General features: G+C 40.2%; 1 protein-coding gene across 1 annotated transcript; it reads right to left on the reverse strand.

Annotated features, from left to right (window-relative positions):
* HELRODRAFT_69886 (hypothetical protein) lies at positions 1-27,362 on the reverse strand (the record flags this gene model as incomplete). The annotated part of the gene is made up of 54 exons (XM_009030620.1): positions 1-201; positions 264-365; positions 1,417-1,554; positions 2,491-2,553; positions 3,949-4,092; positions 4,262-4,344; positions 8,750-8,828; positions 9,136-9,193; positions 9,267-9,409; positions 9,636-9,797; positions 9,977-10,059; positions 10,182-10,365; positions 10,554-10,802; positions 11,035-11,248; positions 11,438-11,502; positions 11,769-12,001; positions 12,186-12,335; positions 12,759-12,881; positions 13,209-13,315; positions 13,637-13,797; positions 14,213-14,398; positions 14,658-14,838; positions 14,983-15,125; positions 15,360-15,557; positions 15,930-15,977; positions 16,270-16,362; positions 16,842-16,964; positions 17,162-17,228; positions 17,636-17,865; positions 18,021-18,201; positions 18,568-18,686; positions 18,874-18,987; positions 19,238-19,379; positions 19,461-19,580; positions 19,743-19,930; positions 20,057-20,273; positions 20,452-20,571; positions 20,659-20,831; positions 21,103-21,258; positions 21,508-21,598; positions 21,850-22,038; positions 22,432-22,550; positions 22,839-22,970; positions 23,156-23,332; positions 23,659-23,841; positions 24,015-24,164; positions 24,532-24,645; positions 25,299-25,535; positions 25,762-25,852; positions 26,018-26,139; positions 26,302-26,429; positions 26,662-26,764; positions 26,885-27,053; positions 27,262-27,362. 54 exons carry the CDS (start codon positions 27,360-27,362, stop codon positions 1-3), a joined length of 7,647 nt encoding a protein of 2,548 aa, XP_009028868.1.
* Positions 27,363-27,901: the final 539 nt, after the last annotated feature.

The raw sequence follows: 27,901 nt of genomic DNA on the forward strand, positions 1-27,901 counted from the left end.
TTACATCGTTTTTCTCATTACCCATTTTTTCTTTCTAAAATGATTTATCAAATTTAAATGAAAAAAAACCTTAATAGACTCCCTGATATTCTTCAAGGATGACCTAATTATTGACATGAGATTGTTGAACCGACCCAATTCTTGCACAAGCACCGAGTTCATGCTCTGGCTGTAGGCTGTTGGATACCTCAGCCTAGCTTCCTGATCGATCGAAAATTTAAATGTTGAACGTGTAACATCGTAAAATTCCATCGTGAACGAACTTGAATGTCAAAATTGGCAGGTGGCAGCCTGTTGAGGATGTCCAGAGCAACTTCGTCGACTGTGGAGTCCGAAGACTTGCTCTTCTCAACCATTGAGCTCATCTGATTGGTTCGTTCGTTCGTTCGTCCAGTCGTATTTATTCATTTGATCGAGTCTTTCAAACATATAACTATTTGTTCATTCATTCACATGTTCGTAATTTAATCATTTAACAAACAAACGCATAAATAAATTGAATAATATGTTCATTGATTCATCTATACAATCAATCAATCAACCAATCAATAAATCAATCAACCATTCAATCAACCATTCAATCAACCAATCAATCAACTAATCAATCACTCAACTAATTAATCAGCAGCAGGTAAAAGATGAGTGAATGAAGCCAAAATAGCGTAAATTTGTATCACATTGTCATTTCCCAGGTCCATCCATCAACCAATCAGGAATGTCCAAGTGTCCTCGTGCCCAGAAAATTATATTTTGAAGAATGGATATAAATAGAATATTGCTGGCCTGCCTGCTCGGTGCTTGGAAGTAACCGCAGGTGCAAATTAAATCATGGCGCAACGAGCCACTAACGAAGTAAGGAAAGATTAACTCTGCGCTTGCTAGGTTCATAATAACGTTAGCAACAATCCTGGCTCGATTAAACGAAACGCATCTCAAAAAGTTACTGAAGGACGAAGGAAACTGAATCAACATGTTCCCGAAGGAAGGACGCTATTTTATTCTATTTAAAAAGTTATGCATACAATCTCAGAAGCATAAAAACTCTGGGGTTCAGCAAGAATGAACAGAAACTCTGACCAGGCAGTTTGTGACCCGCATTACACAAGTCTCATGAGCTCGGTGCTGATGGAAGCAAACTTTTTAAACTGGCAAATAGATGTACCTGATAGTCGTGAATAAACCACTTCTAAAAATGTTTATGCGCCGGTCAATTCGTGAGATGAATATTTAGTTACTAACTATTTATCCATTCATCCATCCATTCATTTAACCATTTATTAATAATAATTTTAAATGCTTAAATTTTTGAGATGTACCAACGAACCAACCAGCCAGCCAACCAACGAACCAGCCAGCCAACCAGCCAACCAGCTAGCCAAACAGTTAGCCAAACAGCCAACCAGCCAGCCAACTAACTTGCGCAGTGACGATACCAGAAAGTAAGTGTTTTGTTTCCATTTGTTCCTTCGTTATGTTCACATTCGAATGCATGCCGAACACGCTCGGCTGAGTGTTGTAGGGCAGTTGTTTTATGTACTCCAAGTAGTCATGGTACTTTGAAAAAAAATCACATTAATGAAAACGATGAAAATGACAACGAAACAACAACAACACACGTTTAGACGACATTTTCCTTGAGATCGGGGGTTGCCGTTTGGCTACCTATGATGAAACCGAAATACCTCTCGACGCCATCCACATCTGTCATTCGCCTCAGTATCACGCAACCCCGCTTTCACCTTGTCCTTCTCCACCTGCTCTCTCCATCCCAATCGCGGACGACTCCTTCCTACCACTCCTTCAACCTCGAACTCCAACGCTCGCCTAATCCCGACCCTTTCATCCCTTCTCAACACATGTCCATACCACCGCAATCTCGATCTCCTTATCAATGTCACAATGTCCTCATTCAGTCCCATCATCGACATCAGCTCTGTACTACTCCTCCTATCCTTCACTTTAACCCCACACATCATCCTCACCATAGCTCTTTCAGCCCTCTGCAGTACACTTTCTTCCTCTCTCCTCAACACCCAAGTTTCACCACCATATACCATCGCTGCTCTCACACATGCTTTATATACCCTCCCTTTCATCTTTACTGACCATTTCTTTCCACACAATACCCCACCCAGTTCCCTAAATTTCATCCATCCCACACGAACTCTAGCCGTAACTGCGCTCAAACATCCTCCATCCGCGTTCAGCTTATCCCCTAAGTAAACAAAGCTTTCCACTCTTTCAATACCACCACTCAACCCCGTCCTTGCGTCCGTCCTATTAATCACACCATGAACACATTTCTTACATTTGAACGTGCTTTCCACCTTTTCCCCCCTCACACCACTACATCTCTCATGCACCCATTTCTGACATCCTATACACAAGACAACGAGTGAAAATGACAACGAGTGAAAATGACAACGAAAACAGATGTGATATATTAAGAACGAACGTAGGAACGAATGAACAAGCTGCAACCATTCAAACCTCTCCTGGCGGTGGAATATAGTAGATCATGGAGTCATCAAAATAGAAAACCGTATCATTTTCCTCCTCCTCTTCTGCATCTTCCTCCATCATTTCTTCCTCTTCGTCCTCCTCCTCCTCTTCATCATCTTCCTCCTCAACTGTCATTTTTGTAATGACGTCATCCAATTTCGGTGGCAACATCAATGTCAAAACATCTGCAGCTGTTTTTTGCTGTTGAGAAGTTTGCTGCTTCAGTTGTTTCTGCAGTTCGGGGTCCGTGCTGCTCTCCTGCGAACTGAACTGGCTCAAGACCTTCGACGGTGTTTTGTTGACAGCTGCCTGCTGCGGTGCTACATTTTCTCCCGACAATGCAACAGAAACAGCCGAAATTAATGGAAAAGACTTCGGACTCGTGTCGCCTTCGCGGTATTGTTGCGATACCCGATGCGAGAGACGCTGCGGTAGAACCTCTTGCGACCGCTGTGGTGATTGGTTCAGCTGCAGTGACTGATTTGATGGTTTCTCTGTCAGATTTAGTGGTTGCGACTGTTGCGGCAGAAGTTGTTTTGATGAATGGTGTGGTGAACGTTGGCGTGAGGACTGCACCGAATAATGCTTTTGTGATGAAGGTTGAGATGAATAAAAAGAATGAGATTGCGAAACTTTCTGATGTGATTTTTGTCGAAAAATATGTAGGGACTGTGGACGTCGATGCGACTGCCGAAGTGAGGTATGTGGTTGAAACGACTGCAGTGGTGAATGTTGTTGAAGTTGTTGTAGCGAGTCACGCTGATCTTGTCGTTCATCCACATTGGGCTCAGCATTCAAGACGTCCTCATCACCAACGACATCTGCAGTAGCATCATCAGCAACTTGACCACCATCTTCGTCGTCGTTGTCATTGTTAGTGCAGCGATTAGTTGCTATCCCAGTTAAATTTTTAATGTTGGCAATGCTTCCGTCTTGACTATTTTTTTTATTTTTCTTATTATTACTATTATTATTTTCATTATCGTCGTCACCAAGGAGTTCCTGATCGTCATCTTCTTCTGGTACTGGCATGGACAAGATATTGACCCCTCCTTTCGAGATGAGAGTCATCTTACTGGATTCAATGCTGGTGTTAAAACTTTCGCTGATGTTCTGATAACTCGTCGCGGCCGATTCATATTCCGTATGCATACTCGACCCTTTGGAATCCTTCACCCTTTCCTCCTTGCTAAGAGACGTGGAGTCGATCTTCGACATGACTGACTTTCCAAAACTGCGATGCTTACTCTTCTTGAAGACACTCCTATGATCGTGAGCACCAGCCGACATTTTCTTTAAGCCATTTCGAGACGATTTGTAATGGGCGTCTGTCAGCTGCGAAACTTTAACAAATCTGATGGTGTTTGTGGTCATCCTTCCAAAGTAGATGGAAGACCCTGGAGAACCATCAGAGTGTGGATTGTTTACGTAAGAGAGGTCCTGTACTGTTGGGTGGCTGGGGGGGAGTAGAGCGGGCGTGTAAAACTTATTGACCAGGGTCCTCAGTGTCCTGCGGTCCCAGTCGTCTGTCACCCTCCCGCCGTAGTTACACTCGCCAGTCAAGTATCTCAGCGCTTCAAATTGCACAGTCTGCAGTTTAATAAAATTATGATAGGTAGACAAATCACACTAACCACAAACCACGGAGAAGATCGTAATAATAATTATACTATTTTGTTGGTTTTTACTAGTTAAAATATGAGTAACGCTTATTATTAATATTATTAACAGTAGTAGTAGTATTAAATTAGTAACCGACATCATATTTATCAAGGAACTCAGCAAGTTGCTGAACTGATATCCGGAGGTCTGTCTCGTTGAAGCCGTACGGAATGTTCCAGCCTGCAGAATCACCATCATCTTAACATCTTCATCTTAACCATTGCATTATTTTTTAAGAAAGATTTTGACTTTGTGTCTGTCTGAACCTACGATTGCTGCTGTTTCGTTATTGTAATCGCGTAACCTTTGAGTGAGAGTGAATCATTACACCTAAAAACCGCGCTCAACTTTAAAAATTAAAATAATTTATAAAAATATATCCACTTGACTTTCGAAAGTAGCGAGTATCGATTTTTTCTGCCTAAAAAGTATCGGCGATATCAAGTTCGATGCTTTGGCATTCCGAAGTATTACCAGTAACGAAGCAAATACTCAAAAAGTATCGTTGATACAATATCTGGGATAGCAACACCTCGAAATTAACAGATAGCTTCTCGGCCTTTTGGCTAAGATCAAAGTGTAGTATCTGTTCTTATCAGCTTAATATCTGATACGCCCTCCATCGGAGGGCATCGATATTAAACTACTAAGTCAGATATGTCAACAACAGAAACCCCTGTTATCTCAAATAATAAAAGAAAAGTAACAATGATTGATAAAGAAATTCAATGCAATCTTATAAATTGTTTACCAAATTCCACCAAAAACTACAAAAAAAGAAAAACTTCTGATAATGATATATCTCAAGAAACAACAAAAAAATTAGAATTAGATCAGCAAATAAAATCCCATAAAAACTATAATAAAACAAGTAAAGAAAACAAAGATCCGTATATGTTTTCCAGCGATGAAAACACGAAAAGTGATGAATGCCTTAGCGAAGATACGGAGGAAGATTCTAACAAAAATGACATTAATGTAAAAATGAAAAACGTTCCCAAAAATAAACATGGCTTATAATAAACAAACAAAAGAAATACCAGACACTAAAAGATTCATTAATAACTCCTAAACAAATAATCCCATTTAAGACATAATGATAGATAAAAATTTCCACACAATCAAAATCCTTCAATGGAACATCAGAGGAATGAAAAACAATTTACCAGAACTACAAATCCTAATTTCTAAATACAATCCACATATCATTTGTCTCCAAGAAACAAAAAACACTGAAGATAAACAGATAAAATTGAAAAACTACATGGGTTATCATAAAGCAGCTATCTCCACAAAAACAAATCCATCAGCTGGAACATCAATTTATATTCATTACAATATAACACAGTCTCCCGTTAATATAAAAATCGATAATCATTTCATAGCAGCAAGAATAACAATCTACAACAAATCAATAACAATATGCAATGGTTACATACAGCCAAATTCTTTGATTAAATCACAAAACTTAAAACAAATTATAAAACAAATTCCTAAACCATTCATATTCCTTGGAGATTTTAATGCTCACAACAAAATTTGGAACTGCCTAAACTCAAATTCTCAGGGTAAGCATTTGGAAAAAACAATAATAGAAAATGATCTTTGCCTGATTAAGCCAACACAACCAACAAGATACCATGAAAACACAAACACTTCATCCACAATTGATCTAGCCATGACAACTCCAACTCTCTTTGAAGATATTGAATGGGATGCAGAACATGACTTACATGGCAGTGATCACTACCCAATAATTATATCCATCAGAAATAAACCCACAAATTCAGATTTGAAAAGACTTAACTACAACAAAACAGATTGGAGTAGTTTTACATTCATGATAGAGGAACAAATGAAAAATTTTGACACAATTGATGATGAGTCAATGAACAAATGGATAGAAATCATATCAAAAGTCATAAAACAAACTACCCCAGTTATTCAAAATAAAAAAAGGTAAAGTTTTAAATACTTGGTACAATGAGAAGTGCAAAGATGCAATCAAACAGAAACAAAATGCATTTAAAAGTTTCAAAAATAATCCCAATCAAGACAACTTTATAAATTATAAAAAGATCAAAGCAGAGGCACGCAGAACAGTAAGAGAAGAAAAAACAAATCTTGGAACTCATTTATCAATAATCTCAATTCCAACACATCTATAAATAAAGTTTGGGAAATGATCAGAAAATTAAAAAATAAAAATAATACTAATAAAAACAGCCACATTTCACTCAATGGTAAAGAGTATACAACTGACCAAGAAATATCAAACATCTTGGTTATCAATTTTCAACGAAATTCAAAAAATCTGCAAAATAATGAAAAAAATAATTAATACAAGACTAGATTGGTATCTCAAAATTAATAAAATAATATCAAATTCACAGTGTGGAGGAACCTAAGGAAGATCCACATTAGATAACCTACTACTGCTTGAAACATTGGTAAGACAAGTATTAAACAATAACGAACAAGTCATAACAATATTTTTAGACATAGAGAAAGCCTATGATAGTGCTTGGAACTATGGAATTATGAAAAAGATACATCATATTGGTTTACGAGGACTCCTTCCTAGATTTATTCAAAATTTCTTGACGGATCGATCCTTTCAGGTAAAATTTAACAACACATTTTCTGAAAAAAAGTATCCAGATCTAGGTATTCCACAAGGGAGCATTTTGTCACCAAAACTTTTTTGTTTACTTTTAGATAACATAACAAATATAATTCCAAAAAGAGCAATAACTTCGCTGTATATGGATGATTTAACAATAACATTTAGAAATAAAGATATTAGCAAAATGCAAGGGGAAATAAACACATTTTTGAAAACCTTAGAAAAATGGGCAATAGAAAATGGAATCAAATTTTTAGAAACCAAAACAAAAGCCATCCTTTTTTCAAAAAAACGAAACAAGATCTACCCCGAATTAAAATTTCAAGAAAATTTCATAGATTTCACCCAGCAATATAAATATTTGGGAATCATAATCGATGATAAACTTAATTTCATTCCTCATATTCAAGCGGCAAAAAAAATGTCTAAAAGCACTCAACCTGATCAAAGTTTTATCTCATCATACTTGGGGAGCAGATCAAATGCACTTGATGACAATTTACCAGACAACGATAAGATCAATAATAGACTACGCCAGCCCAGTTTATGGATCAACAAGAAAATCATATCTCAAAATTCTTCAACCAATAATCAACGAGTCATTAAGAAGAGTTTTGGGAGCATATAAAACATCTCCATCTAGCAGTCTACATGTTCTCTCAGGGGAAATGCCCATATCTTATAGACATCAAAAATTGGCATCGAACTACTATCTAAAACTGAGATCGCAACCATAAAATCCAAATTATAAATATACCGATAAAATATGTCACATTAAATCCAAATCTATTCAAACTTTTCCAACAAGATAATTGAATACATCAAAGAACATGAAAAAACAAAAATTGTTAAAGAGAATGATTATAAGATTCCTCCCTGGCTGTTGCTACATGCAGATATTGATACCAGTATAGCAAAAATAGAAAAAGACAAAAACTTAGCAAAAATGTTATTCAAAGAAAAAATTCAAGAGAATCACAATTCAATTGAAATATATACTGATGGCTCAAAAAAAAGGAATATCAACTACAGCAGCAGTAGTGGTCTACAGACAACAAAAATGCATAAACAAAATCATGCAACATCTTCCAAACCATGCTTCAATCTTCATAGCAGAAATCATTGCCATTCAGATGGCAATAAACTTCATATCTAAATCCAATAGTAAAAATTTCATGATATTCTCAGATTCATTATCAACAGTTATGGCGCTTAAACAATATAGACCTCAACACAACCTTATAATTCAAACGCAAAACAGGATACATGATAACTTAAATGATAACAATGGTAAGAAAATAACTCTGATATGGATACCCAGTCACATAGAAATTCAGGGTAATGAGGAAGTCGATCAACTGGCATCACAAGCTCACAATATTCCAATATCAAATCTTCCCATCCCACACAATGATTTAAGATTTTGGACAAAAAGGTTTCAATGGAGAAATGGCAACTTGAATGGAACCAAACATCAAACTTTCTTAAATTATCCACACCATTTCTCAGCCAAAAAATGAATTTAAAGGTTTAAAACGTAAACCTCAGACAATCATCAACAGATTAAAAATAGGCCATTCAAGTTTGACTCATTCCTGGATTCTCAACAAAACAAATTCGCCTACATGCAACTCTTGTAACGAAAAACTAACCATCCATCACATTTTTGTCAAATGTAATAGTCACAATAATAGTAGGAAACGACATGACATCCCTTCAGAAGTAGAAAAAATTTTTTCCAGAGATAAAATCAATAATCTAATATCATTCCTTCAGGAAATACAAATTTTTAATAGAATTTAAAAATAATTTCTCAAAAGTTTTAAAACAACAAAACGCATTTATAGAAAAGGAACAAGGGGCGTAAAGATAGCCAGTTGTGCTGAAACGCCGTTAAACTGCACAAACAAACAAACAAAATTAACAACCCTTGTTTGTTGTTTGTAAACAGAAACAAACCAATGGCTCCGAATTTGATTCTCTCCTGGACGAGAGCGTGGAAGAAGCACAAACTGAACAGCATGGCCTTCCACTCGGCCTGTTGTTGGTGATGCATGTGTTGTTGTTGTTGTTGCTGCTGATGCTAATGCTTATGTTGTTGTTGTTGATGATGATGTTTGTGTTGTTGTTATCAGTGTTTATGTTGTTGACGTTTGTGTTGCTAATGATGGCGTTTGTATTGTATTGTTTGCTGCGATTGTTAACTCTGTAAAGGATGCTGTTAATGTTGTTGTAGGGGTCGTTGATGTTATCGTGTTGTTGTTGATTTTGTTATCGAGTTGTCATGATGGTAGTTGTGGCAGTTGTAAAGTGCACCACACCAAGCAATGTCATCACGTCCTCACTTGTTTCTTCACAGAATAAAAAAACTCCATATCAGATATAGGATCTGTCATGTAGGACCTAAATAAAAAGTTAAACAACTTTGCAAAATATATATTTGGATGTAAAATTAGTTTCAACAAAATAACCTGACCTAATTAAATTGAACCTCAATCCCTTGGGCGGTTCATTGGTCATCTTGACCCCATTTTGAAGGATGGAAACCGGGAAGAAACTCGACGGATAACTGGTCAGCCAGAGACGGAAACTAGGATGAACGGCTTCAGGTTTTAACTCCTTTAATGTTGTGTAATGACGTGTGTGCTGCATGTGTGTGTGTGCGTGTATATGCGTGTGTGTATGCGTGTTTCAATGTGTGGTTGTGTGAATATCATTAGTATTTTTTCTTTTTTTCATTTTTTTAATTTATACATGCAATCACATACATCCCCATACGATCACATACGATTACGTACAATCGTTAGACTAGCCTACCTACCCACCAACCCACCTACCAACCCACCAGACAAATCTTTTCGAGAGTGGGCATCCAGGAGGGAGCAAGATGGCAGTTCTGCAGTAGAACCCACATCCCATTCACGACTGCCTCGTCTAACATCTTTTGAGCAATTGGTCCCTGACCTTGACCCAGTGATAAGGAGTGAAACTTGCCTGATAAGTAATCCTGTTGAAAAAAAATTCAATCAATCATCAATCAATCAACCAACTAATCAATTATTCAATTAACAGTTTAATTAAATAACAAATTAACCACAAACTCATTATTGGACTAATTACATATTCAAATAAACGAGCAGCCAATCATCCAGCTGAATGAAAGGAGGCAATTAAATGTCCTCTTACGTTTTTCTGGGCGAACTTGAGGAGAGCGGCTGTTGGATCGGAGCCAGCACTGAGGATGAAGATCAATGGAGATAGGGAGTTACCTGTTAGTATCGTCATCAACATCATCGTCATCATCATCGTTGTCGTCATCACCATCACCGTCATCATACTCGTCACAACCATCGTCACAACCATCATCACCATCATCATCACCACCACCAACTGTCGGCAAAGGAACTTTCGAGATCGAATGGAGGAGGTTCAACGAACTTCTGCCCCATATTTTCCACGATGAAGTTAGCGATGGCGGGCACCACCTTGTCTGGTCGGAGTACGCGCACGATCAGAATCTTCTGCAGCGAGGTCAGGTCATTCCAGGGTGGGGGTAGTGCCTTCCCGTGTGGCTCCTTCCATTGGTCGTTCCAATTCAGCATTCATTCATAAATATCGTTAATACACGTGCAACTGACAAATTGTTGTCGTTGAACACACAAAAACGCACCAAGACACACACGAACCAAGACACACATACATTCATACACACACGCACACACACATACAAATACATAAACACAGACCCATCATATGAAAATACCTGTGCGTCATAAATAGCCAACCAATCATCTTCTTTCGCCACAAAATCCTGCACGATTCCTTTAAAATTGGCGAGCTCATCCAAGCGGCACAGCTCATCCCAGGATTGACTTGGTAACCATGCAAACGGATTTTCCAGTTTGTTGGAAATTCCCACGCCCCCGGTGAGCAGGAAAATCCACTCCGATTGGTTGATATTTCCGTTTATTTTGTTGAGGATGTTGATGATGAGGATGAAACTGAAGAGTAACTGGTTGGTATGAGATGAAGATGATGATGAAAATGTTGATGGAGATGATAAGGAGGAGAGTGTTGAACAGGATGATAATAAAAGAGCGGATGATGGCTATCAAACTGAAATAATCCACATCATGATTAAAATATCTAGAGGAAATAAAATCAGTAAATTAATTATTCTTACGACGAGAACCACAAAAAACATCCTCACCCTCATCAATCTCACAGTAAGCATCGGCAACTACCTTATCCTTCTCAAAAAGACTCTTGCAAGTATTGCAGTACAACGAGTAAGTGAAGTGGGATCTGAGAGAGGTCAATCGATCATCAAGGTCATTTCCCTTCGGAGCCTTCTCGATGGAGAGTGTGAAGAGGTTGATGAACCAGAGCAAAGAGTTCTGGTACATGGGATCGAGGTTAGCCAACTCGGCAACCGTGAAGAAGAGGACCCTGCAGTATCTGCAAATGTGTGCACACAAATTGCACATGCTCGCATCACGAAACATTCAGCAGTCGACTGCTTAAGCGTTGTAATTATATATGACAATACTCTCACCACATTTTGTAATTAGTGCCAATTATAAATCTAAATGTACACGTCAGATATTGAAATGTCGTATAAGCATTGTACGCAAGAAGGAAACAAACTTCGCCAGTGAGGCGTACACCATCCTCGCTGCGTTGATGTCTGCCTGGGTCTCCTCTGCAGCTTTCTATCAGTACCATCAACATCGTCATCATCATCATCATCATCATCATCGTCGTCTTCATCATCATCGCAATCACTATCATAATTTTCATCGGCCACTTTATCATTATGACCATCACCATCATTGTCGCCACCATCAACTTCATCGTTTACATCAAGACCACTATAATTCGTCATCATTGTTGCCATCATCATTATCAACCTCATCATCCTCATCATCATCATTGTCGTCGTCAACAACTACATCTTCGTCCCTATGATCTTCATCACCTGCTTGGTAGATATCTCCCTGGCCAGTATCTTAGATGAGCTGAGTATCTTTACAGCGGACTCATCCTCCAGTATGTTCCCCTGAGATCCAGAAAGAACTTCCAGGATCCTGCTTTCGATTAGCTTCAGCTGTTTGTTGTTCTCTGCACTCTGAACTATCAGAGCGTTCCTGCTTAACTCCAAATCCGGCTTTTCTTTCGCCACCACAATCCCCAGCAACTGATCGTCCAGTCCTGTCAATGATCATCACCAGAGATTGGTGACAATCAATTAATAATTTTTTATAATATCTCGTCACCAAGATTTACAACGTCATCAACGACGTCCTACCCTAGTTATAACCATATTCCTCATTGTCACCACAACTACCAAAATCATCATCATCATCCTCACCACCACCACCACCATCATCATTACCTTCTTCGGTGATCATGAAGTTGACCAGGGTGACGTTGACGGAGAGTTCAGGCAGGTTTTGGGGGTTCCTCAGTTTGGTCGTCATGTAGAACTTGAAGGCGTTGTTGTACTCTACCAGGGCGTCACCCAACTTTATGCACGTTACCCCGCCTTCGTTTCGTATGGATAATTTAATAATAATAATAAAAACAACAACAATAATAATAATTTTATAATAATAATAATAATTTAATAGTTATAATGAATCAACAAGAAAAATATAATTAATAATCTTAGTGAGGTGAGGTACTTTAACTTATTGTACAAACGTACAAGCGTGTATGTACGTCGTTTGGCCGGTGTGTGCGCGCGTGTGTGTGCGTGTGTGTGTTTCATTTCATTTCATCATTACATTTCAACGCCATTTGAAGTAAGCAACTTTCTGCTCATTCGAGCTGCATGGTAGAAAAAAAATAAACAGACACGTAATTGAAAATATTTCACCGTTTTCATCATCATCATCATCATCATCATTATTATTATTAATATTATAAATAATAATAATAATAATGATAATGATAGATTGCAGAAAACCTTGGTTAAAAGTCTGTCTGAGGAGTATGGAGTCGAGGACTGGATCGACCTCTTCGGCGATGTTCTCCAGAAGCAATGGAAAGCCAAACCTGATGGCGTTCTCTACTTTGTGAAAGAAATCACCTGTTGTCATCAAATTATAAGGACGATGAAGACGATGAAAATGATGATGACGTGGTGATGACGTGAATGATGACGATGACGACGATGATGATAGGGGCGTTGTGATCAGATGATGGATCGTGTTGATGGTAACGTATAATCGCGATGTGGCAAGCAAGCAGAGATGATTGTTAGTAATGGCGATAGAGATTTTGGTTAAGAAACGACGTTCATCAATGTTGTTGACCGCTGTGACGATGACCGGCTGTGATGATGATGATGATGATGAGTGTAATCCTGGTTACCATGAATGTGAAAATGATGAAGACAAAAACGAAAATGCCTCACCGTCAGATAATTTAACGACTATCAAGCTATTTGGATGTTCGAGGTTTCTGACGAATGTGTTGGCCTGTCCTTGGGGATCGATCATGAGGGGCCACCTGCGAGCCGTGCTGTCGGAGGAATTTGGTGGGTGGATGATTTGTGGTGGTCGATTTGTGGTTGTCGATTTGTGGTGGCTGATTTGTGGTGGTTGATTTATTGAATAGTCTGCCTGCTAACATTGTCAACAAATCGTTTGACTGACTCACCGTCTGAATGTTCATTTAACAAATTTTGAATAAGAGATTGCGTAATATTCCTATCATCTTTGCTCTCATAATCGTCATCATTCTCACACACAAGTATCATTATCATCTCGTTATCCATACCACCACCACCATCAGTTTTTCCTTCACCACCACCATCTTCCTCAACCTCTCCCTCATCCTAACCTCATGATGATGCCATTATCAACGGAGAACTCATCAGTGGGCAGTCCACAGATGTTCCAGTTCCTGATGAGTACTGGATCTCCCAGAGTGGCACTTAATGAATAATCAGCCCGAGATGGAATGTTGTTGGTGTGGGCAGCTTTCAACCCAATCCTCACCTGCTTCCGGAATCGTTTACCCGGGTTTGTTTTTTTAGGAAGACAGTCCGTGACATACCGATGAGACCGACGACACAAACGTACTCAAACAACACATCAAACAGCAGCAACAATATCAAAAATCCTATCCAAAAACAAAAAAGGTAAAATTTACCTTTACAATCATCAATAAATCAATGGCAGAAATTTGGTAACTTTCAAACTTGTTACAAACATAAGTCCAAACCAAAGCAGAATGGAGCACCGCCACACACATCATCGTACGACGTCTCTTTGCAATTAAACCCGGACAATCATTGCAGCGTAGGACTTGCTGCTTCATTATTACGCCTTAAGGTCGCTCCAAGTTGATAACATGAACACCAAATTTCTCAACATAGCAACAACAACAACGCCCAGAAGAAAAAGTGATAAGTACATTTCTGAATGCAATGGTGAACGGTCCCAAGTAAGCGATGACTCCAGATGATAGAAGGGCATCACCAGCCAGTGTGGTGAACATGGAAGACAGCTGCTGAACCATCACCTGCCATCTCTCCTGCTCCGTACCCAAGCCTCCTATCAACTTCTCCGCTCGATCCAACTTCAAACTGCACAAGTCCACCTGACGGTTTCCAGCATAGCAGCAAGTTTTGTGGGATGGAGATGTGATAAAGAGGATTTTGACGGTGGATGAAGATTATGATGGGTAGGAAAGGGAGGAATGGTATGGAGAAGTGATGTTCATAGTGGCAAAAATTACGATTAAAATAACAATGATGACGTCATTAAGAATTATGATAACAACAATGACGAATAATGATGATAATCTGAGGTCCTTCATGACGGGCGCCACACATATCGTCAAATACAAAACCACTAACTTGTGCCTCGAGATCCAATTTCTGCTTCTCATTGGCTTCCAGTTTCACTTTGAGTTTGTTCAATTTCTTCCTTACCTCCATCAGCTGCTTCTGCTTCTTGGCCAGTTCTTTCATGGCCATCTCATATTTATCCTGGGCATCTGCCATCGCAACTTTTTTTGGCGCCACAATCTTCGCCACTCTGCATTCAACAGACAGACAACGTAGACTCAGGAGTTTACAACACAATAAACTTTTTATGAAGCATGATGCATGCAAAACATGTAATCATCAAACATAAAAAGTATCAAACCGCTTACAGGCACAACACATCAGCAGAACTTACGCGTCGTATTTATCGATAGCCAGGAGCCACCTGCAGAGACCCTCGCAAGCGCTGGACACCACCTTGATCTTCTCAGGATCGAAATCCGGATTGCTTGAATACTTCGATCGAATTTGTTTCATTATTGCAACAGGGATGTTGTCCTGTTGGGCGAGTGTGCGTGTAAATGTTATCCATCATTGACTGCGTTGAAGCTGATACAAACATGCACGCGCTTATATATTTATTATAATTTAATTTCAATAAAAAGTTTAATTTTAAATGGTATCTACAGACAGCATTTAACAATCCAATTGGTCTAAACTATTTGATGACATCCGCCTGCCTTCAGATAAACTGCTCGTGGAACGAACTTCTTGAAATTATTTCTGTCTCACCTTATCAAAATTGATCAAAGACTCCAAGAACTTTGTTTCCGCCAGCAACTTTAAAGAAGCCTTCCAAAAGTCATCAAACTTCTTGCCGTCCCTGTCAATGCTCTTTTCAGGCTTGATGCCCTTGAGGACGCAGACGGCCTCCATGACCAGCTTGACGCCGGCGGGCGGGTTCTTCATGGCTTTCACGATCGTTATGTCCTTGTGAGTTCGTGCAGAAGTGGTGGTTTGTGATTTTTCGTTGTATCAGTTATAAATTGCAGTCTCATTCATCAGCTCGTTCATAACTTTTCATAATCTTTAATTTTCATACATTCATCCCTTCATTTCACCCCTCATTCACTCACTCCATCTTCGTTTCGATTTTCATATTATTCACACCATCCTTCACTCATTTAACCATCCCATTCTTCATTTATTCCTTCATGCGATGATTCATTTATTTACATTCTCTATTAGTTAATTAATTAATTAAATAATTAATTTATATATTTATTGATTTATCTATTCATTCATTCATTTATTCATTCATTCGTTCGTTCGTTCGTTCATTCATTCATTCATTCCGCTTACATTCATGGTCAACGTATTGAGAGCGGCATTGGCCGCATTCATTATGACCTGCATTGTTAACAAATTAAAAATAAAACATGCGACGAAATATGCATGCAATACAATATACAACGAAACATGATGTGAAACATGCAACAAAACCTGCAACAAGCATGCAACGAAACATGCTGCAAAACATGCAATGAAACCTGCAACAAAACTTGCAACAAGCATACAACGAAACATGTAATGAAGCATGCAACAAAACAAGCAACAACGTATGCAACGAATCAAGCAACAACGTATGCAACAAAACATCGAAATCGCACACAGCGCAGCAACCGGCAACACCACAAGAGACCATTGCATCGGCCAGATCGGCATCACATTCTGACTTTATATTGGCAGCTTCTTCGGCCTGAGCATTTGCTACGGCCTCATCCGCTTTCACATTCTGACATGACGATGATGGTGATGATGATGGCGGTAATACACTAATATTAGTAGTAAAAGGTATCATCATTTGTCGCCATCATCATCGTCGTCATGTGATCATCATCATCATCACCATAATCATCATTATCGTAACTGTTATCTTCCTGTGATCATCATCATCATCCCCATAATCATCATATCACTGTATCTTCATGACGTCATCATCATCATCATCCCCATAATCATCATCTTCGTCGTCGTCACTGTCATCTTCCTGTGATCATTATCTTACCATCATCGTCATCATCATCACTATCATAACCATCATCGTCATCATCATCATCAGTATTTAATCACCATTACTATCATCGCTATCATCATCTTACCACCATTGTCATCACCATCACCATCCTAGTTATCACCCTCACCACCACCACCACCACCACCATCCTCCTCCTCCTCATCATCATCAACATCATCATCGTGGTAAGTACGTACCTTCTCGACGACTAGGACCTCCCTTGAATCGTGCTCAATGTCGACCATGACCTCGTCCACCTGCCTGCTGGCGGCCACCAACATCGGCTGCAGGTCCGTCAGCTCCGTCTGCATTATCGCCACCTGTCGCCGCCGTTCGAATTTATTTCAAAATTAATCTTTCGGCAGTAGTTAAAAAAGTTTCATTTACCTGACTTAGTTAATTTATATATTAGGTAATTTATTCATCCATCTATCCATCCATCCATCCATCCATCCATCCATCCATCCATCCATTCATCCATCCATCCATCCATCCATCCATTCATTCATCCATCTACCTGAGATTTGGCAAACTCCAACTTTTCGAGACCGACTTCGTATTGATTCTTGAGTAATGTGACCTTTCTGTGCGATTATGACGATAATGATGAAACAATGATGATGAAAATGATGGTGATCACAGTAGCTATCATGATCGTGGTCAGTTAAACATTCATCTAATAGTTCAACAGAATAATAATATAATTAACCAATCAATCTTTTACCAATAAAACAATCAATCAATTATTTGACCAACAAAACAATTAACCAACCAACTAATCAACCAACAAACTAACCAACAAACCAATCAACCAAACAATTAATTAATTAATTAATCAACCAACCAGCCAACCGACCGACCAACCAACCAAAAAACCAACCGAATAACCAAACAACCAGCCAACCGACCGACCGACTAGCAAAACAACCAACCCGCCAATCAACCAACCAGCCAATCAAACAACCAGCCAACCAATCAACAACCAACTTACTGGCTCTTCATGGAGAATATACTTTTGAACGTACTAATCAGCTCCAAATAGGACATGGGTGTGATGTAAGTGATCCTTCCCCGTTCTTCGAAAAATTTCGTAGCTAGCATCTTGCTCGTGATCTGGAAGGTCTGGCAGGTGTGAGTGCATCCTTCGATCAGAGTCCGCGGTAGTTCCAACTTGGTCAAAAACTTTGTGGCCACTGCTTGCAAAGCGTCGTTTGGCCATTCCTTTCATTAAAAATCGCCTGAGATTGTCAACTTAATTATCACCGTTATTATTCTAATTACCGTATATTTATCATACTCATTTGTTAGCGATATGTTTCTCTCATCATCCTCATCATCCTCACCATCGCCATCCTCACCATCACCATCCGACTCACGTGGTACCAGTCAATGGTGCAACAGTTGACCAGGGCAGGGAACTTCCTCAGCCTGTCTCTGAAAACCGCGCCAACAGGACTCATGGTCATGACGACGTGCAACAAGTTTCTGCATTTGCGGGTGAACATGTTGAAGAGGGCCAGGAACGAGCCGTCCGTCTGCTTCGAACGATCCTGCATTCTGTTTCAGTGGTTGGTTGGTTGGTTGTGATTGGTCGGTTGTGATTGGTTGGTTGTGATTGGTCGGTTGGTTGTGATTGGTTGGTCGGTCGGTTAGTTGGTTGGTTGTGATTGGTTGTGTGTTAAGTTAGTCGTTTTTAAGTTGGGTGGTTGTTGTTTGTTTGCTGCTAAAATGGTTGGCTGACTAGTTTGTTGTTGTTCGTTGATGAGCCGATGTTAATGTTGATTGGATGTCATTGAAATTCGAAAAAGTATTAATTATCTATTAAGACGCCATTTCCATCTTCGTCATGGCAGTCATCACAATCATCGTCATTACCATCATCATCATCGTCATCACCATCGTCGTCGTCGTCGTCTCGCTCACCTGTCAATCTTCCTCATCTTCTCGCATATTTCCGCCTTTTCATCGGATGCAAACAGATTGGGCACCTCTCCACTGTTAAGGATGTTGCAGATCTCCTCCAGGAAGACTTCCTGCTTCAACTGGCGCACGAACCGACAGGTTGGTATGTGGTTGAAGTGTTAATTTCATTTCATGAATTTGTTTGAAAAGAAAAAATAAACAACAACAAATAAATAACAAATAAACAAACAAACAAACAAGCAAGCAAGCAAACAAACAAACAGACAGACAGAGATTTTTATTTTATAGAATAACGCCAACACTGACCTGGGAATCTGAGAAGAGGAAGACTCCAGGCATGTCGTTCAGCCCGGTCTTTCGGAACATGGACTTGAGGTCTTCGTGCCACTCCACTGAACTGTAACCTCTCGTCATCTCAATCTGTTGTTGTTGTTGTTGAGGATGTTGTTGTTGATGTTGTTTGGCGCGTTAGAAAGGTTAGTGGGTGGTGGGTTGGTTGTAGGAAAGCATTTGTTCAACGTTTGCTTTGAAAATTTTTTAACTACACAGGCGTAAGAGAAAAAAAAATTAAGAAAAACATAGAAAGAAGGAAAGAAAAGAAGAATAAAAAAGTAAGAGAGTACAAAATGCAATTCTATCAAAGTTTTAAATTTTGTCTTCTTTTTAATACTTCGTAAATGTCAAAATCCATCATGTGAGTGGCTAATCTTGTGAGGGAATGTTTGCCGGAGCCACCCAGCCCGACGAGAAGGACATGACCACCAGGTTGCACCAACACTCGGGTCAGGCGGGCTACGTGTTCTATCACGAACCTGGGTTTCCAGTGTTCAGTTAATCATCCTCATCATCCTCATCATCGACATCATCATCTTCATGCCGACAATTAAACTGACTTGAACACAACAAGATTTATGGGCTTCTTACTGAAACCGTTGTAATCTTCAAGACTGCTTTCTACGTTGGCCATCAGCCAACCAACATTAACAGCTTCCCTGTACAATTTTTGATGAGTACTGAGGTTGACGGCAGAGCCCGCCACTGCAACAGCGCTGGTGACGGCAGACGTTGGCAGCATTGAATTAACGTCGATAGCTGAGAGTGTTGCAGCTTGTCCAATTCTTGTGGACGGTGCATTAGCCACAGGAATCAAATTAACGGCGCTCACGTTTATAAACCCGAAATCGCAAAAAATTAATTTTGAGAGTTGATGTGATCCAATAACATTTGAACTGTCGTCAGTTAAGTTAGCAAAAATAGTCTGAAAGTTGGATGCCAGAGTTGTATCAACTTGCTGCTTAATGGCTTGCACCAGCCACTCGTGGTCTGCCAGATCTATCAGACGGTCACCAAACACACGAAGTACCTGAGAAGATTCATATTGTTTGGTATTCCTTTATATTTAGTTTTATATATATTATCTAAATATTTTTATACAAATAAATCTTTTTATTTAACCAGGACAAACACATGGAATCATTTGACCTCTAACCTCGTGTACCCACAACTTAACAAAATCTTTCAAGTAGGGTAAAGCAGCAGGTTGACCGAGAGTTAAACCCTGGATGACCCTACTGGCGTCTCTTAAATTAAAGAGATAGTGAGACTTGGAGGGGGTGGAGAGGAGGTTGGTCATGGCCTGGTAGTAGATGTTCAATGTCGCATTGATCAGCTGTGTGCTCATTTCTTCGAACTGCTCTCCAAAGTTCCTATGAAGGGTGGTAACATAAGAGTAGGTAGGAATACTAAAACTACGTTGAAGATGATCGTAGGTCATACTGTGATGAATCGTGATGGTGGAAAGGGGCAATTATGAAAATTATCTTTATAAAAATAAATAACCGAGTCCAAATATTATGGTGACAGTTAAGCATCAGATGAGCCAACCTGATGGTGAGATGCCAGTTCATGATGACCTTGAAGATCCTCTTCAAATTGTGAGACTCGTACTGATTGGCTGTAACCAAGTTGAAGTGACGCATGAACCGCGGTGTCACAGAGTTCATGCTGCGACCTTCGGAGGTCAAACAATCAAATATCGTTGTCAATGAATGCAATAGGCTTCAACAAGAACAAATTTCATTGAAGTTTCACTAGCCTGAGTGAGTCATGCATCCGATCATGATGACGTCATGTATGAAGATGGTTGACGTGTCCGAGGCATCGTACCAGATCTTCTGATCGATCAACTGTCTGAGCAGTTCAATGGGAGGCTGTGCACCAAACTGTTCCACCAGAGGCATGTGCATGTCGTCGATGAAGAAGACCTTCGTACGTATATAGGTATGCATGCATGTGCGTTTCAACCATTGTGTCGGGGTTAGTAACTAACTAACAACATTCAACTCACCAAAAACCAATGCATATAAAGAAAATGGGCAGCATGATAAGTCTAAACTTTTGAAAGCGAAACAGACTTAACAGATGTTAAGCGCGTGTCTCTGAATAAATCTAAGCGTGATTTATTTATTTTATTTTATTCGCTCATTCATTTTTTATCAACAATCCAAGGATCTACTAAATGGAATGACTACTGACCAATTTTTTCCCCTTAGCCGCCCCATAGTTGCCCCTACCCTTCTTCTCCAGTTTGGACATGAAGAGTGACTGAACCTCCATTGAAGAAGTCTGCGACGAGAATGAGAAGGCGTTGGCCACGAAAGATTCCTTGTTCATTTGGCTCAGTAGGTAGCTCTGCGCATATGCATGTGCATGTGCATCTTGTGTGGATGTATGCTGGCGTGTGTGTATGTGTGCGTGTGTGTGTGTGAGTGTTTGCGTAAATGTGCGTGCGTATATATGCGTATGCGTATCGACGTAATTGTAATCCATAACATCCGTAACATCATCCTCACCATTGTTGTATACAGAGCGCCATCATCAACTTAACCATCATTCATTCATCCTCACGTTAACACCAAGCAGACGTTAACAGAACCTAACAGTGGTCAGCGCACTTTTTCCCGCGCCAGATGGGCCAATGAAGATGAGTGGATGATGGTGCGTTATCAACAAATCAAGTATCATCTGGCACCTGTTTGAATAACAATGGTGTACTTATTTGTTTACTATTATTTAACCATCTGGTTGTCTATCATCTATTTATTCATTCATTTGTTCGTTCGTTCGTTTATTCTTTCATTCATTAACTCACTCATCCATCCGTTCATTTATTTATTCACTTATATAATACTCACTCACTCACTCACTCACTCACTCACTCACTCACTCACTCACTCACTCACTCACTCACTCACTCACTCACTCACTCACTCACCCACCAACCTGATAGTATCAACAGTGGGCACGATGATCTCATTGTAGGGGCAGTCCTTAGGGTACTCGGGCATCTCAGCGGTCTTGTCCATCCAGAGCTCCCAGCTGTACAGCTTATCCTTCACCAGGCAGTAGTCGAAGACAGTGTACCTCACCCCCACATTTTTTGCCGCCACTGAGATGATGTGTCCACTGGAACTCTTTTTAGTTTTACCATCGGTTTGGCCATTATCATTTCCTTCTTCTTCTTCTTTATCTTCTTCATCATCATCTTTTTCTTCTTCTTCTTCTTCACCACCATCATATTTATCAGGATCGTGATCATTATCGCGATTTGTTTCTTTTACTTCCTCTTCCTCCCAATCATCATCCCGACGATCATTCTCATCCTCCTCATCTTCACCCTCGTTGCCGGGAAAGCATGCGACACTTGGCGGATGTTGCCACGTTTTTGGATCGATGCCCAATGGTCCTGCTATGTATGCCGGAAGGTTACCCTGCAAGATCACCATCATCATCCTTACATCATCATCATCCTCATCATAATCACGTCATCATCACCATCATCATCATCCTTTTTATCATCATCACGTCATCATCATCATCATCATGACCTTCATGATGGTCCTGAGAAAGCGATCAAACATGGGCTGGCTGTCGGTTACGCAGGTAGCTCCGACGGACCACACCAGGCAGAAGAAGAATATGAACTGATGATGATGATGACGTTGGCGATGATGGTGTTGTTGGTAATAATGATGATTATGATGATGATGATGGTGATGATGATGATTGTGTTATTATGATGATGTTGTTAATAATGATCGAACAAACTATCAATTATAAAAACGTAGTCATCGTCGTTATCATCATCGTCATCATCATCATCATTATCATCACTATCGTCTTCGACACTGTCATCATCAGCTACAATACAAAACATCATCACAAAAATGATAGATGCACATCATCATCATCATCTTCTTCTTCCTCCTCACCTCGAGATTCTGAAGCTTTTCATGAGTCTTGATCCACCTGATTTGATTGGCGTCGTGGTAATCGTCAATGAGGCAGTCGATCAGCCTCAACATGCTCGTTACCAGGTTCGATTCGTAAGTCGGGTACAACTCCTGGTAGGCGGATAGATATATGGATGGATGCATGCACGCATGGAAGGGTGAATAGATAGATCACCACAACAACTACATCACATGACCACAATGACCACACCCAACAACGATAGTGATGATGATTTATAGTTTTTTCGACCATGACCACACCCCACCCAATCACTAGAACGAATCAAATGAACCACCTTGAGATAGAATTTGGAATAGGTGAGGACAACATCAATGTAGGTATCGAAGAGATAGACAACTAGTTGGACGAGGGGCTCGTTGAATGACTGAGGTAGAGTCAAGAGCCAGCTATCAAACAGCACACGCCAACCCAACAACTTCGGAGACATGTAGATCATTCCACATCTCGATACCTTCATCATCGCCAACGTCGTTGTCATCATGCAAAAGATTAGACACGTCAATAAATTATTTTGGCTCTGTTATTTAAAAGTAAAAAATGTAAAGCTGCCACAGCCAAGCAGCAACTGCGGTTGGCTAGACTCAGTTTCTATAAGTGCATCACAACACAACACTTATATTACTATCATTATAAATACCAGATAGAGCAACAACAACAGCATCATCAACAACATATACAACATTCTGAACATCAACAACGATAACAACAACTGCGACAACAACAGTAAGGAAACAACAAAGCATATGAACAGCAACAGAAGCGGCCACAGCCTCATACAGTAGCAGGAGAGGCGACGGCGAGATCGAGCGTTTCGAAGATGAGGTTCATGCGGGGAGACATCTGGATGATCTCGCCACTCATCAGACACAGCTTCTTGTTGTCGTCGAGGACGGTGTTCATGCTCTCGATCCACACGGCGTCCACTGGGCCGTCGAATATGAGCCACTGCCTCCTTTCTGACTGTTGACGTCGTCGTCGTTGTGGTTGTCGTTGGCGTGTGGATGTCGTTGTGTGGGTGTTAATGTTGTTATCATTATTATCCTCATCATCATCATCATCATCTCGTCATCGATGTCGCAATCTCCACCCCCCATCATCATCATCATCATCCTGGTTGCGACAAAACACGTGACCTCGGTAGAAGCCTGAGCCCGGAAGGAAGTGGCCAGCACCCCGTCATACCACTCGTGCGATACAGGGTCGAAGTTGCCGTACAACTGACCAATCGTTATCGACTTCGGGTTGAGCACCTTGTACTCGGCACAATATTCTTCCAGAATAGACTGAGTGAAAATGACGATAATGATGATGATGACTAAGATGATGATGAAGTGATGATGACTAGCACAAAAATGTTGAAGATGATGATGAAGATGATAATGAAGATGATGATGATGAGAATGATGATGCAGATGATGATGAAGGGGATGATGAAGAGGATGACGACTAACAAAATGATGATGACTATTAAGATGAAGATTGTGATGATGAAAAGATAGTAAAAAAGACAATTCAGACAATGGTGTCAACGTAGTCATCATCATGATCATGATCATCATCGTCATCATCATCATGATCATCGTCATCATCATCGTCGTCATCATGATCATCGTCATCTTCATCATCAACTCCAGGCCCACCGCGACTAACATCTCTGTTGGCAATGCAGAGGGTCTCAGCCAGCACCTTGTACGCACTCGTCTTGCCTGAGAATGATTCGCCAACAATCATGAAGCCGTGACGAACGATCATCATCTCGTAGATCTACCAGCAGAACATTCAGACAACTACAAATATAACAACATGCATACAGTACCGACAACTACACATATAACAACATGCATACAGTACAGACAACTACACATATAACAACATGCATTCATAGAGACCCAAATACAAAACCAGCACACATAAACGTACGAACATCTTCGTATTCACATATTTAAATTAGCTCATTGACAATTATAGTAAGCAGTCAATCAATTATTAACCAGCGAATAATCGATCAATCAACCAACCGATTAATCAACCAACCATCCAACCAATCAATCAACCAACCAATCAACCAACCAACCAACCAATCATTCAACCAACCAGCCAATCAATAAAACAGCCAACGAACCAATCATTCGACCAATCAATCAATCAATCAATCAATCAATCAATCAATCAATCAATCAATCAATCAATCAATCAATCAATCAATCAATCAATCAATCAATCAATCAATCAATCAATCAATCAATCAATCAATCAATCAATCAATCAATCAATCAATCAATCAATCAATCAATCAATCAATCAATCAATCAATCAATCAATCAATCAATCAATCAACCAATCAATCAACAAACCAACCAATCAACCAACCAATCGTCAATCCAATCAAACAGCCAACGAACCAATCAAAAAGCTACAACCTGTTGTATCTTCTCAAGGAAGTACTGCGTGCATTGGAGGTTCCTCCTCTTGCAGACATCAGCAACGATGGCGTTGAACGAGTCGTAGTCAGGTTTGGGCAGTTCAATTTCAGGGAAGAGGTCCTTGGTGATGCTCTTGAAGAGGGGGAGGTCGTGGGAGAGGAACTTCGGCAGGTTCACATCAACGATCGACTGCAACATCAACACATCCTCGTTCTCCAGGGGACGGCGGAGCTGGTGGAAATTCGAAGGAATAAATGAATGAATGAATAAATAATTGAATGAATAATTAAATGAATAAATGAATGAATGAATAAGTGATTAAATGAATGAATGAATGAAGGAATGAATGAATGGATGAATGAATGAATCGATAAATGAATAAATGAGCGATAAAAAGAGTGAATATGTGAATGCATTAGTGGTCGGACAGCATAAATATGACTGAATGGATACAAACCTTCAGATTAGAAGCGGCAGTGAGAACAGACTTGACGGCCCTCATACCATAGTCGTAGTGATTTTGGTAGGAGAGCTGCTCAGAGCACAAACTAAACAAAAATATCGTCATAATCGTCACCACCTCAGTGATTGTCACCATCTGCATTATCACCAACACGTCACCATCGGTGTCGTAATCATCACCATCATTATAAACACTACCACAACCACCACCACGCATCACCATTGTTACCATCGTCATCGTCACAACTGACCGATAAGTGGCAACGACCTTGACCGCCAGTGGTCTGGCCTCGATGAAGCCGCACGAGTACAGGCTGATTTCAGATATCATGGCGTAATCTGGCACCATCATGGCCACCGGTCTGAAGAGTGCCTGAGTGTCAGTGTGTGTGTGTGTGTGTGTGTGTTTATGTGCATATGTGCGTGTGTCTGTGTTTGTACGTGTGCTTGATGGCTAGGACAAAAAACAAAGAAAAGATGGTAATAGTATAGTAACCACAACAATTACACCAAAAACGACGACACTGATGACGACCTTGAGATTATCGGGAAGTTCCGATCTGCCAGCATATCCAGGATTCATGGTGATGAAGACTGAGCATGTTCTGTCCAGTTGTATGTGGGTGCCCTCAAATATCATGGTCGCCACCCCTGATTTGATACCTGCACTCACCGTTCGTTGTGTTGCTTGTTTTGGTATGTGTATTCGTAAGTGTTTGTTTGTGTTCGTATGATTCGTTTGTGCTTGTTTCTGTTTGTATGCGTTCACTTGTGTGCGTTCATATGTGTTTGTTCATTCATGTTCAAGATTAATTAGGAAGCAAATTGGAAAAAATGATGGCATTGCCATCGGAAGCAACAGCAAGAAATGCTACAATGAATACAAAAGATGGACCCTGTTGAATGGTGAGGATCTGCTGGGCGACTACAGACAGCACTTCAAGATCGATCCTGTTGAACTCGTCGAAACACGACCACGCTCCACACGAGGCGAGTCCCTTCATTGAAAAACATACTTACTTCATTCATCCTCATCGTCATCATCATCCTCAACATCAACAGCAACCCCATTTTCATTTCTTTCCTTAGCGTCACTATCAAGGAAACATCATAAGCACCTTGAAGAACTTTCCTAAGGCCAAATAATCCAACCCATCTGAACAGTTGAAGACGACACACTGCTTGGCAACTGCCTTCGCCAAATCTTTCGTTGTTTCCGTTTTGCCAGTGCCCGCTGGACCTTCTGGAGCTCCGCCCAGGTTTAAATGTAGAGCACCAAACAGAGTTCTGATTGGTTGTTGTGTAGAACGAAACGATGTGACTGGTTTGCAGAACAGAATAAAATATCGTGCTCCCTACTAGAATTCATAAACTTATTAATTTGTAAATGCAAAGCTAAACTAGCACAACCAAGACACTGTTGACAATAACAGCAAACGAAAAAACGATAATAAATACATTCTCTCCACCCTTTTTCTTTTCAGCAGGATCTCACCTGTAGCAGCGATCAGTGAGTGGGGTGATGACAAGCCTGGGCGTGTTGCCGAGGTACTCATAACCGTAAAGAAGTTCACAGTTGATCATCCGCGTGTTCATGCGCTGGTTCTTTGTTGCAATAAATAACCGATATTAATGTTGCTACTAATATTGACGACGAGATAGCGTAATTGTTAAGGCGTTTGCTCTCTTTCTTCTCTCTCTCTCTCTTTCTCTCTCTCTCTCTTTCTCTCACTGTTAACGCACTGCAATGCAAAGAGTTGTAGAGAGAATGCAAAGATGGTAGTCTCATTCAGGTGCATCCCCACCCCATGCGCTGTGACTATGTCCTGCTGATATCTCGTAGAGTTAGTAAACAAATACTGTAGTAAAAACTTAATATTATCATAACTGTTGCCATCAGCAACGCTATCATCACCAGGATGATGGTAGAAAACAACGAGCCAACCTCCCAATAGTATCTCAGCTGACAGAGCCAGTTGAAGTCATTCTCATCATCGACCTTCTTCTCGACGAGGGATGCCACGATGTCCCTGGCGTGTACGTCAAGAACGATGAGGGCCTGCAACGTCACCCTATTCTGTAGAGATAACTTGCCCCTCACTAATCTCACTATCTCTTCGATTTGTCGGTTGTTC

This window comes from Helobdella robusta (genome assembly GCF_000326865.2).
Source record: "Helobdella robusta unplaced genomic scaffold HELROscaffold_7, whole genome shotgun sequence".
In the NCBI taxonomy this organism is placed as follows: domain Eukaryota; kingdom Metazoa; phylum Annelida; class Clitellata; order Rhynchobdellida; family Glossiphoniidae; genus Helobdella; species Helobdella robusta.